The 12,516-nt window shown below is 35.2% G+C and overlaps 1 protein-coding gene across 3 annotated transcripts in view; it reads left to right on the forward strand.

Annotated features, from left to right (window-relative positions):
• Window positions 1–12,516, forward strand: part of RELN (reelin) — a 529,312-nt gene that overhangs the window by 267,839 nt on the left and 248,957 nt on the right. For all 3 annotated transcript variants that reach the window (XM_082399695.1, XM_082399693.1, XM_082399694.1), the window contains exon 7: window positions 7,155–7,251. In XM_082399695.1, coding sequence (XP_082255821.1) covers window positions 7,155–7,251 — 97 coding nt within the window. The remainder of the gene's footprint in view (window positions 1–7,154; window positions 7,252–12,516) is intronic.

Raw genomic sequence — 12,516 nt, forward strand, 5'->3', positions numbered from 1 at the left:
AATATGGTCAAAAGTTGAGTGTTTTGCTTGTTGAGGTTTTTTTTTTTTTAATTTTTATTGGAGTATAGTTGATTCCTTGTTGAGGTTTGAGTGGAAATTACAAGAAGCTCCGACGTCTCCAGAAGAAGTCAGCTGACTGCCCAGCTCCCACAGGGCTAGCAGGGTCCTATTTGCTTTGGTGGATTCACCGGTCCCTGATCTGGCCTTGTTGTGCAAGCCCACACATCAGATGGTGTCAGCACATGCAGTGTGAGCTGTAACTGGGGGAAGAGACTTGTTGTCTTTGGGTCAGGAAATTATAAGAGATTTCTCTTTTCTCTTTCCATTTTTAATGTACTTTTTATAATCAGATCAAATATTAAAATTATTTTAATATCTCTGTTCAGAAATGCCGGTGAATAGACAATTCCGACTCATAGAATACCAGACACCGAATCCTTCAGAGGCAATAAATTATGGATAGATAATACGATGTCCTCGGTCTTGGGGACAAATGGCATGTATCTCAAATGAGAATTTGATGATAACTGATTGTCACTGAGTTTCCAGGTGATTAACTTGTTTCAGCAGAGTGACTGACTAAAGGCTGAGTGATTTCACTCTGATCTAAAAAGAAGAATGAGCTGTGTAATGAGACTGCTCTTGAGAAAATAATATTTTAGTTATTTATTTACTGTTATCAGGATGATGTTACCACCAACCATTCATAAATCTATGGTTGTGCGAAGGAGCCCAATTTTCTCATTAATCCTCCTCCTCTTTCCTGTGTCCTGAAAGTCCTGTGTGAGTCACTGCAGGACATGGGGACTGCAGGGAACTCCAGGGACATTTCACTCCAGCTTCCTCTGTGCCTCCTGAACAGGGGCTTTGGTGTGTCTTCCAGCCTATTAATTTTAAAGTCATGATTAAAAACAGAATTATACCTTCAGAAGTGTGCTCTCTACAGCACAAATGCACATTGCATATAATTCCTAAACAGAAACAGCCACCTAAATGATAAAAAACAAAGACAGAGAATTGACACCACAATAACAAGTTTCAAACTGCCAAGGAGCTTGTTAGAGTGAAAAACAAATCTTGGTTCAAAGCATTTCTTTTTGCTTTATGTTTCCAGTTGGACCCTAGATGTGTTGGTCAACAAGTACCTGCCTTCATCCTTACTGATTCCTTTATGTTTTTGTTAGTGAAAAAAAGGTAGTGTGATAGTGTGTATATAAAATAGGGATGAATTATTTAAGGATGTACATAACCAAAGCAATATTGAATTTGATTATGTACTTTAGTCCAGTGAATTCATTCTGAACATTTTCTGTGAAGTCCATGACATTTCTCTTATTTTTGTACATTTTCATTAGCAAAGCAAAATCCCTTATCCTATAAATGAAAAAAAGAACTTTTAAGAAAAGACATTGTAGCTCTTCCAGATAAACTCTGACAGTAAAAATGATGACAAACATTTTTGAAATGCACATGAGTTTTATAGAATTGGAGTTCTTTTCTCTTCTTGGCTGCATTAGAGTAGAGTAGGAAGAATATTGGACAAGGAGTCAGGGAATCTAGCCTCTAGTCCTGTTCTGTCATTTGTAAAATGAGGGGGTGATGAGACTCGGTGATACTTCAGATGCCCTCTAACTCGAACGACCAATGATCTGTGAACTGTAGTAATAGATGAGATTCATGTGGTACCTAAGCGTGTGATAAATAGGTTCAGAGAGGGCTCAATATATTCAGGCTTTGCCTGGTCTTCGGGGATAGCAAGCATTTCCCTTAAATTGTCTGTTAATCATACTGTTCATGGCAGATTATATTTTGAGGTGGGCGATTCGTATGATGTGCTTTGGTATTTGTCAGATTCTTATGTTCTGTTTTTCATATTGAGAAAAAGAAAAAGAGGGGGAAAGTTTTCTTAGATTAGAGAAATATTCGGTATTACTTTTACTCTTAAGCAGAGAAGCAATTCATTTCTAATCCTTAGCCTGGGAGGTCACATTCCTTTTTAAATTGAAAAATAAAAGTCTATTTAACTGGGATTATTTAAAACTTCTTCTTCCCACCAATCTCTGAAGAATATGTTACCTAACTTTACAGAGCCCCTCATTTTCTTGAGAAAATTCAGTTGGGAGACCACAGTTTAAATGTTAGAAATAAATAGCACTTTTTGTTTGCTCCAAGCCTAAAGAAAATTGGACTGCTCATTATCCAGCAAATTGAGCCCTTATTCTTAGGAACAACTCATAAGGGAAGAGTAGAATTTTAGACTACTAGTATTATTCACAGAGAGCACCCTTTGGGGTTAGGTACCTAACCCTCCTCAACCAAGTTAACTTGTTAGACACGGGCATTCTGAGAAAGACAGGGAGGGAAGAACTCAGGCACTCAGAGCACTTAGGCATTGCTTTAGATTCTGGGATGAGCCAAGAATTTCTCTTCTTGAAATTTGGATGCTTATTTACATCTGTAGGTTTTTAAAACTTACCTTGTTTTTCTGACATGGATCACTATCTCCTTCGGGGAAGCCATGACTTCTAGTTGCCCTTGGTACTATTTGGCCTCCATCAGAGTCATTGTGTTCATCATGAGTTTGTGATTTTTCTTTTCCTTTACGATGATGGCATTCATGTAAGTGGTTGTACAATGCTCAACTTTAATGGTAGAAAAAATATTAGGAAGGTCATATTATAGACTCACTGTTACAAAAGTCACCTTGATGGGCAGCACTTAGCATTGTTAGGAACATGAACAGAAATGAACCCACTGCCAATAATCATGGAAAAGTATGCAGGGATAGCCTCAGATTGATACACACTGCAGGGTCACAGTGATAGCTGGAGCTTTCCGGAAACCAGACTAAGGATATAGTTGTTCCCCAGGGATCCATTCTTGGACCTCTACTTTTCTCACTTAGTATATCCTCCCCTCTCCCCCTGGCCCCCAGTAATATGCACTCCTATGATTTCAACCATATCTTAAATTGTCCTGTCAGTGCTGATCTCCTTTCCCTGAAGTTCAAATACATGTAATCATTGTGAGCTGCTCATCTCCAATTGTCAGCATAACCAGAAGAGCAGTCAGTTTCCAAGCCCTGTAATTCCCTAGAGTTGAGCTGTCCAGTATGGTAGCCACTAGTCACATGCAGCTATTAATCACCTGAACTGTGGTTAGTCTGAATTGAGATGTGCTGTAAGTGTAAATACACCCCATAATTTGAAGACTTTTTATGAAAAAAGAATGTAAACTATATCATTAATAATTTTGTATAATTGCATGTTAAAATATAATTTGAATATACTGGGTTAAATAAAACATATTATTAAACTTAATTTCACCTATCCTTTTTTATTTTTAATGTAGCCATTAGAAAGTTGAAAATTACATATGTGGATCATATTATGTTTCTATTAAAAATGAGACTCTTTTCTTCATCTTCACCTTCTTTCAAGGCACTGTTGTGTCCTACTTGTGTTATATCAACAGTCCAGTCTTTTCTACCGCTAATCCATTATTTGCTAGAGTAATTTTCCTAAAAGTTGGATCGTATCATGACTTTGGAAACAGAATGGTAGGAGTTTGAATCCCAGTTCTATAATTTTCAATCTGCGTAACCTTGGACAATCATTTAATGTCTCTAAATCTCAGTTTTAGCATCCTCTAAATGTGGACAAAAATAAAGGCGGGGTATATGAATTAATTGAGTCATTGTTTGTAGAGTTCCAAGTGCAGTATCTATCACTTGGTAAATGGCGCATGAGACCTTCCATGAACTGGCTGCCACTTTCCAGCCCCATCCTTTGCCACCCTCTTCATGTACCAGTGTGGTTCCAGGCACACTAACACACTGAAGTAGCAGTTTTACTTGTATCATAATCTCTGCATTCCTTGTGCCCTGTGACACCATAACCTTTCTTCTTTGATTAACTCCTATTTCTCATTCAGGACCAGTTCTGGGACCACCTCCTTTGGGAGCTTTCCCTTTACTTCCTTAGTCTAAGTTAGGTACCATCACAGCCAGCGCATACTCCTGTTATAAGGAGTGAGGAGCGATGGAAAACGTGATGGGTGTTGGAATTAGCAAGTCCTGGGTCCAAATTGCCAGTCTGTCAACTTCACAGCTGTAGGATTCGAGCAAATGCTTAACTTCTTTGAAGCTCAGTTTTCTTATTAGTAAGGCGAGGACACTGATAACTATCTTATAGAGAAGTTGAGAGATTCAAATAGGCTTTAGAATATCTGGCACATAATAGGATGCAGTAAATAGCTATCATTGCATTGGCACCCTGTATTTTAATTGTGTGCTTGTTTCCCTGCCTTTCCTTCTGGAGTGTAAACTCCTGGAAGAAAATAATACAGTTTTTTGTTTTGGTCTTTGTACCACTAAAGCTCATCATAGTGCCTATAGGTTCTCAACATAAGGTTGTTAATTGTAAGAATGAATTAATGAATGATAAATGAATAAATAACACCATCGGCAGCTAAGAGTGGGTTGGATTTGACCACCCAGAGGGATGTGCTTTCAAAATAAATTACAATAAATTATGTTGACAAACCCAGACATACTGTGAGAAATTCAAGCAAAGGACATTTAAAAGACCTTGACAAGAAGCTAACGGATTTGTTTCATCAATCCTTGGTGAAGCCATTGTACCTCCAGGTAGCAACAACTCCGTGAATAATAGCCAGTAATTCTAAATCTTTAAGTTTCAACAGGGTACCAGTGCCTTTGTAATTTTATTTTAAGTTTCTGGAGCTATACAGCACAACAAAGAAAGGTCCAGAGGGGTTTTTGAGCCAAATGGGGAGAAGGCTGTATGTGATTGCCTTTTTCTTGTGTTTATTGTTTTTTTAACTCCTTTTATTCCACAAAATAGAAGTGGTTGTCCAAACACATCAAACATCTGTGGTCTATTCACTGGTTCCCGAGTGCCAGGCTGTAGGCTACCTATGCTAGAATCACCTTTAAACAATATACAGATATCTAGGCTGCACATGAATCCTATTTAATCAAAACTGTGGGTGATGGAGACTTGTAATACATGTATTTATACAGATACAGTTTTTCTGATATACAGTTGATTTGGGGAGTGCTGATCAATATTTATAGATAGAATGATTGCTATGAGAATTCAAATATCAGACCTTGGACTTCACATCAACAATGATGCTTTTAGTTTAGAATCACTGGAGGAAAATGGCAGATAGTCATTGTGAGGGTTGAACAATCTTTTAATTTCTCTCTGTCAAAGCTTATATTTCTTTTGAGCCATTTCACAATGCCTTGGAGGCCAAATAATCCTCATGTATCAATAAGTAAGAAGCACACTGTAATTTCAGTGCTACTGCTCTGTACTTTTATCATAATCACACTCCTTGGGAAAAATTAATGTATAGTTTTAAGAATAGAATAATAGTAGTAAGAAGTTCATGTAGTAGGTTCCCTGTGGGGAAAAACAACTAATATACATGTTCTGGATGAAAATGGTAGAAATCCATAATAATAATAGCTAACACTTATGCTAACGCTTACATCACGATTGCTCTATTTGAAGTATGCCAGGCTCTATTTGAAGTGCTTTAGATCTCAGGCCTTAATAATAGTTCTGTTTATGAAGTTGCCTTATATTTATTCACTCATTCAACACATATTTATGGAATACAACATGCCAGGCATAAAATGGTGAACAAGAGACATATTTGTTGCCCTTATGAAGCTACTACTATGCCTCTTCTAATGTCAAGGACATTTTATTAGAATCTTGCTTCACAGTAATCAAGAGAAGATTTAAATCTCCTGCTAAGATTTGAGATACTACCTTTTAAAATTCCATATCAGAAGTTGTTCTCTGTTTATTCTTAAAAAAGCAAAGCTTTTTCACATTGTTGATCTCCTTTGTATAGGAACACAGCTCAAAAGATTAGAATAATTTATTCCATGCAATACACATATAGGAAATAATTCTATTTTTTTGCCACGTTTTTACTTACTTATTGTGCTTCTGCCTCTTGCTTTATGGGCTACCTGGTATCTTTTCACACTTTTGTCGTCTTCCTATTTGAATAGGACTTCCTGCTCCCTTTTTTCTCTGAGATTAGCAAACAGCTGAAAGGGCCTGATACAATGATCTTCAAAAACAAAGGGCATGGTGCCCTTTCCATAATGTTTGGCACCTAGAATGTGAAAGTCTTTGAAAATGTCCTTTCTGCATGAAATACAGCTCTCATGTGCTTTGAGGTTCAGACTGAGGAAACATAATTCTTTCTTTGTACATGTAATGATTCTAGGTTGAAGTATCATGATGCAAATCATTGTCAATGTTATTGTAAATGTGCAAAGTCAAATCCAGAATATTCATATTGTCAATTTATACTGAAGACATGAATATACTTATTTTTGAGATTCTGTTCTAAGGTTTTATTAGCCACTTCACTTTATAATAATAAAGCAACTAATTAAATTATTTACAAGGTTAACATTAACTCAGTCTCCAAAATTTGCTTGAATTAGAATTTGTGTTTATTTCATATTTCTATGTGGATTAAGTACAATCAGATTCCATTATTTTTTACATTTCGTAGACATGCAAATCTATTTGAGGACAGTTATTTTAAACATTGACATTAATCATAACTCAAAAGAAAAAGGTTTAAAATTTGTAAAGCACCTTTTGATTTCAGAGATACATGGTTTTGGTTGATTATATAAGTGTATATTACTTTGCTTATCTTTCATATTAGCAAAATACTTGTATTGGGCATAGTATATTATGTAATGATTGTTAATAATACCAACGGCCATTAAGTGCCTACTGTGAGATTGGTTCTGTACTCTGTGTTTTATATACACTCTCTCATTTAATCCTCATAACTATGTGATATTTAGGTCAATATTATTTTCCTCATTTTACAGATGAGAAAACTGAAACTTTGGGAGGTTAAGTAACTTGCCCACCATTGCGAGTAACTGAAAGAATTGGGATTGAAGTTCAAATCTTTCTGTTTTTATGTTTCTTTAACATGTCACAATACAAAATACCATTATCTTCCTCGAAATGTTGATTTCAACTGAATAACAACAACTATTAGATCTTTCTTTACGTGAGTGATAAACCACATTGTGCTACTTAGTTCACAGCCTGAGGTTGTGTTCTGTGTTCCCACAGGGTTGAATGTAACAACTGTGAGACTGGAGAACAGTGTGGTGCAATTATGCATGGCAATGCTGTCACCTTCTGTGAGCCATATGGTCCAAGAGAATTGGTAAGTATGCGCTATTTATGTACATTATTCCAAATACATTGTCTTTACTGAACTTTTTGCCAACAAAAGGTTTTCCTACCCAATTCCAGTTCAGATAAAAATTTGCAGTATTATTTATGAGTCTATTGCAAATATCTCAAAATTAGGAGCAGTGATTTTATAATTTATTTTCAAATGTAAAAAATAAAGAATGCAGTAATAAAATTGGCAGCATCAATGGATCTCATTAAACATGGTGCATCATTGTGATTATATGCCTTTTTAAAAATATGGGTATGACAGGCCTGACATATGATATATATGACACACATATATTATATATATATATCATATCTAAATAATTTGTGACTTTATAAGTTCTTGTATAAAGCTTTACTTTTACACTTCTTATTTTCTTCTTGCAAGCCAAAAATATTAGATGAGCAATTTTATCACATTATTTTTAAACTTTGTTTCCTAACCACCTAGGAACTTTAATGAATTTTTTTAAAATGAAAAAGCACACTGAATAAACCAGTTTTTAAAAAATTTTGGTTTATGCCAAACTGTTCAGTAGTAGGTTACTTTAATTTAGATGATTAGATTTTGCTTGCCAAAGGTAAGTCCTTGGATCATATGTAAAATGAAACATGAGCATTCTAAATTGAAAGCAATAAAACCACTAGCCATCAGCATGTGGCTAGTGAGCCTTTTGTTGTCACTTGGTACTTCTTTCTGGCACCAAGACTACCTTCATTCCACATTCTTGAAAAAGGATATAAAAGCAATTGTTGTGTTATACTTCTAGCTCAATTTCTTTGCATCTAATTTTCTTTTTGCAACATCTCTTGTGCTTTGCTTTTCTGCTTTTTGACTTGAGTTTCAATGCCTCTCCTTTTTTCTCCCACATCTTCCTTATGATGGAGTTTTTAGTAACAAAGTTGTGTTTTTCACCCCTCCATCACAGTTATGTTTCCAATTCATTAATTTAAAAAGTGGCCAAAAGACTGGCTTCCACAGAAAAAAGGAGGAAAAAACCTTGCTAGGTAATTAAAAGAAGATTTAGTTATCAAATTGTGAAAGTCAGTTAGTTTTTATAACATGGTTCTTATTTTATGCTGCTTGAATACCCCTTTCATGGCAATAGATAAATTTAATTTATTAAACATACGAGCTTCAGAACATTGATAAATTGAAGAGTTTTTAGTTGAAATTAGAACACAAACAGAATTAATTGGATGCAAATTAAAATAGGTGCTCATAATTCAAGTCTTAACAAGATATTATAATATTCCTGCAGACAAACGTGACTCTGTAGTGAAATTCTTCTTGAAAAAATAGATTTGCTAGTACATCTTAAATAATGTACCATGACTGAATTAATTATCTATAAACCTTAAAACAAAATTAAATTTTTGTCATAGTTAATCAAGCTTAGAATAAATGCCTATTTTAGAATGTTCACCCATTCAGTAATATTTCTAGAAATGCTTGGTAAATTCTTTTTTGTTTCTGATTAATAAGAAATAAACATATCTAAGAATATAATGCCAGAATTCATATTTCTGTAACATAGAAACTGAAGTATCTAGTTTATTTGATCCCATGTAATATATTTAATCCTGAAGGTTTCACTATATCCCGGTTTATTTAGCATTAGAGCTTATACACCCAGTGGGCTAGTTTTGAATTGTGTTATATAATTAATGTGAGATCAGCCTTGCAACTAAAAAGGAAAATATTCAAAATAATTATCTTTATCCAAGAAAGGAAAAAAATACACAGATTTATATTTACGTCATAAGTATTTTCCTAGGATGAATTGTGTTGTAGACTCAAAGGGAATAGAATGAAGATACATTAACAAAGATAAGGATGACATCTACATTTTACACACTAGCAACTTCTAATTTCCAATAATTTTTATACCGTATTGGTGTCCCAGGAGCAGAAATATATATTGTACCCAAGTTGTGTTTACAGAAGAAAGATCAATCGAAAGAAAAGTGATAAATTCAGTGGTCAGTAAACATGCTGTTGTCCACTAAAATTCAAATATTTGCACGGCACTTCAAAACTGAATCCAGTTAAAACAGTTGTGCATGAGAACTGATGAAAGTTATCAGCCCCAAACATCACTTTTTAAAAAAATATACTTTAAAATTTTTCATAAATCCAGTTCTTACTGAAGTTGTGAAACAAAGAACCACCGACCACAGGTGAAGAACCTTAGTAGGTTAATGCTTTATTTTTTAAAATGCCTAAGAGAGCATTTCCATTTTGTGAATTTAGTCAAATGGCTATTTCATTTCAGTAAAACCCAGAGCCAGTGAGAGGCAGTACCCGCTTACACATGGGCACACCACGCCTTTCTGTTTCCACTGCTGCTCTGCTGTGCGGGCCTCACACGTTTCACTACTTAAGGGAGTCTCCATATTTCAGGGAGTGGCACCTACCTAACTTGATTCATTTTGCTAGTCTGAAATGAAGGTAATGAGGAACTCATTTACCCACTCCTTCTAGAGAAAATGTGCTCTCTCAGAGCTTAAAACAAAAGTAGTAATGTTACTCTTCATTTTTTAAAAATAAAATATTTACTCAATTATTCTCTCATGTTTGGAAATGCATTTTAGTTACAAGGAGGAGTTTGGGCTAAAACAGGATTAAACCCAGTAAAAATTTGCAGGGAAGAAGTGTAGAATGAACAGCCTCAGCCTGCAGTGAATTATTCAGATTCATTTATTGAGCATATTAATTTTCTATAATTTTCTATAATTTGAAGTTTATTTGATAATTTAAGAGCAGTGAGATTTGGTAGGGAAAAAGTTCTCTCTCAGACATTCACAGTCGCTATAATATTTATCAAAATCTCTTTAAGAAGTCCTTTAGTTTTCAGAATGTCCCATGTAAAGACTTAATAACTTTGCAGACTGAAATCATATATTTGAACTCAAGAATAATAAATAACTTATAATACTCAAATGTAAATATAGGTGAATAGATTTTATAGGCAATGCTTCATTGTTTTTTTCTCTTCATCTTTCCTGTTCTTTCTTGTAGCTGACAATTTTACTAATAAACTAAATGGGGAAAGGTAAAAGAATGGCAGTCAACAGTCCTTAGCTTCCCTGGTGAAGAAAAAAATGTGGAATCAATGACTAATCGAAGTCTAGGGTCACCCTCAGTTAGCACATATAATTGAAATTTGGCACTATTTCAAGTGATTTACTGTTTGCTAGCAGAGGTCACAGCTGTGAAACTTGATCACCCAGGTGACACAAGCATCGTTTATTACACCCCCAGAAGTATCAAAGACTCTCTGGTCTGTTTCATGCACTAGCAATAGCAATAGCTGTGGTGATTTTAACTTATATAATACCATACCATTGTTTCAAAGAACTTATATTCAGGAGTGTTTCATAACTCATCTGGGAATCTACTCAGTTACATAAAATCAGAGGGGGAAAAGAGCATTCATTCAATTTTGTGAAAAATTTTTAAAATTTCCATGTGCCTCTTTGGACTTCAAGATCAAAATTTCCAAGTGGAACACCCATGAGGATAAGTATTTAACTTACTTTAAAAGTTATGAGGGAAAAACAAACAGATTTCTTTTAACCTTGCAGGACTTTTGGTTCTGTCTAAAACATCCATGAGACATTTGGTTCATAAGACATTTGGTCCACACCAAAGGGTCCTTGAAGTTTGGTCTATCCAAAACATCCATGAGCTTGTTTGATCCACATCAAATGGTTTGGGCCAGGACCAAATATCAAGGACTTTTTGTAGTGGACCAAATGTCTTTTGGGCATTTTGGACAGCACCAAATGTCTGCTAACCTTTTTTAAAGGAATCTAGAAAAGGAGCTAGTATTTTTGTTATTTAAAGAAAATTCTATTAGTGCATTTTTCCCTAATGACTCTGGTGAGAGGAAGGAAGTAGGAAACAGTTCTGAGCATGGTGGGCCAGCTTTCTCTTAAATAATCTGTGATAATGAGAGATTCACCTGACATCCTGACACCAGTGATTTTTGCTATGGTGAAAATCAATTAGGAGCTGATACCTATACTGATATCTAGACAACTTACAAAATGGGCTGTCTTGCCCTCCCCTCTATTGCCTTTTTCTGCTTCTTCATGAACTTTAAAGCCACATATTTAAAACACATGCTCAGTCATGTTTCCAAATTGTGTTGTAGAAATGGGAAGTGCAATTCAACTTTTTGATATTCACATCTCAGCTGAATTCTAGCACTTCAAGAGGCTTGCTCACTGTTTGTCCACGAATTCCCGTGGCGATTCATGAACTGGGTATCTCTTGACTCTTCTGCATTGTGAACTCCATCACATGGGGACTAACACAGTGCAGGGACAAGTCTAAGGATGTTATTATGACATTTAAGAAGCCTCCTGCTTCTGCCATGTTGAAAACACAGTTATACACTTTTTGTTTTATAAGGTGCAGTCATGGGAGGCATCCCATACCTTACCTTATGGGGTCAGAAACCCAACAAGAGAGTCATTGAAAATGAGAACCTTATTCCTCATCTTACTTAAGCTGGTATGGGTCAAAGTCACTATTCCATAGAATGAATGAATGAATGAACGAACAAAAGAATTAATTAATAAATAAATATTTTTTAAAATTTTAATTTATTTAAAATTAAATAAGGTACCATTCCTTTTTTTAAAAGGGGGAAAAATGCTTCTTCATGAAACTAAGGGAAAATAATAGAAATGTGTTGGAAGGGTATTTCTAGGCCCATAATTTGATTACTTTTTGGGGGAGTAACAGTTTTATTGAGAAATAATCCTCATATTCTACAATTCGTTCATTTAAAGTATACAGTTCAAGGTTTTTACTTTATTGACAAAATTATGCAGCCATTACCACAATCAATTTTATAACATTTTCATCATCCCCCAAAGATATCCTGCACCTTCTACCTGTTGCAATTATATTTATTTTTCAAAACGTTCTTTCTCTTCTCACTTGCTCTTAATTTTGGTCCCAATTTTTGTTTGGTCACTTTTTATGATATTCTCTTGGGCCCTAGGTCTGTTGATGAGGACAGAGGGGAGGTGGTGGGGTGAGTGGAGGGGACTGTGTTACGTGCCTGGTAAATTATACTAAGAAAGGGTTTTCGATAGGACCCCGAGAAATGTACCAGCAGTGTCTAAGTGAGGATCTCACAGAGAAATACATCTGTGTTCTGACATGTCGACAGAAGTAAGCTAACCACTGGATGAACATAACCTCTGTTTATGGTTCCTTTCTATCCTTTAC

The sequence above is a fragment of the Balaenoptera borealis genome (assembly GCF_965194805.1).
Source record: "Balaenoptera borealis genome assembly, chromosome: 7".
Classification (NCBI taxonomy): Eukaryota; Metazoa; Chordata; class Mammalia; order Artiodactyla; family Balaenopteridae; genus Balaenoptera; species Balaenoptera borealis.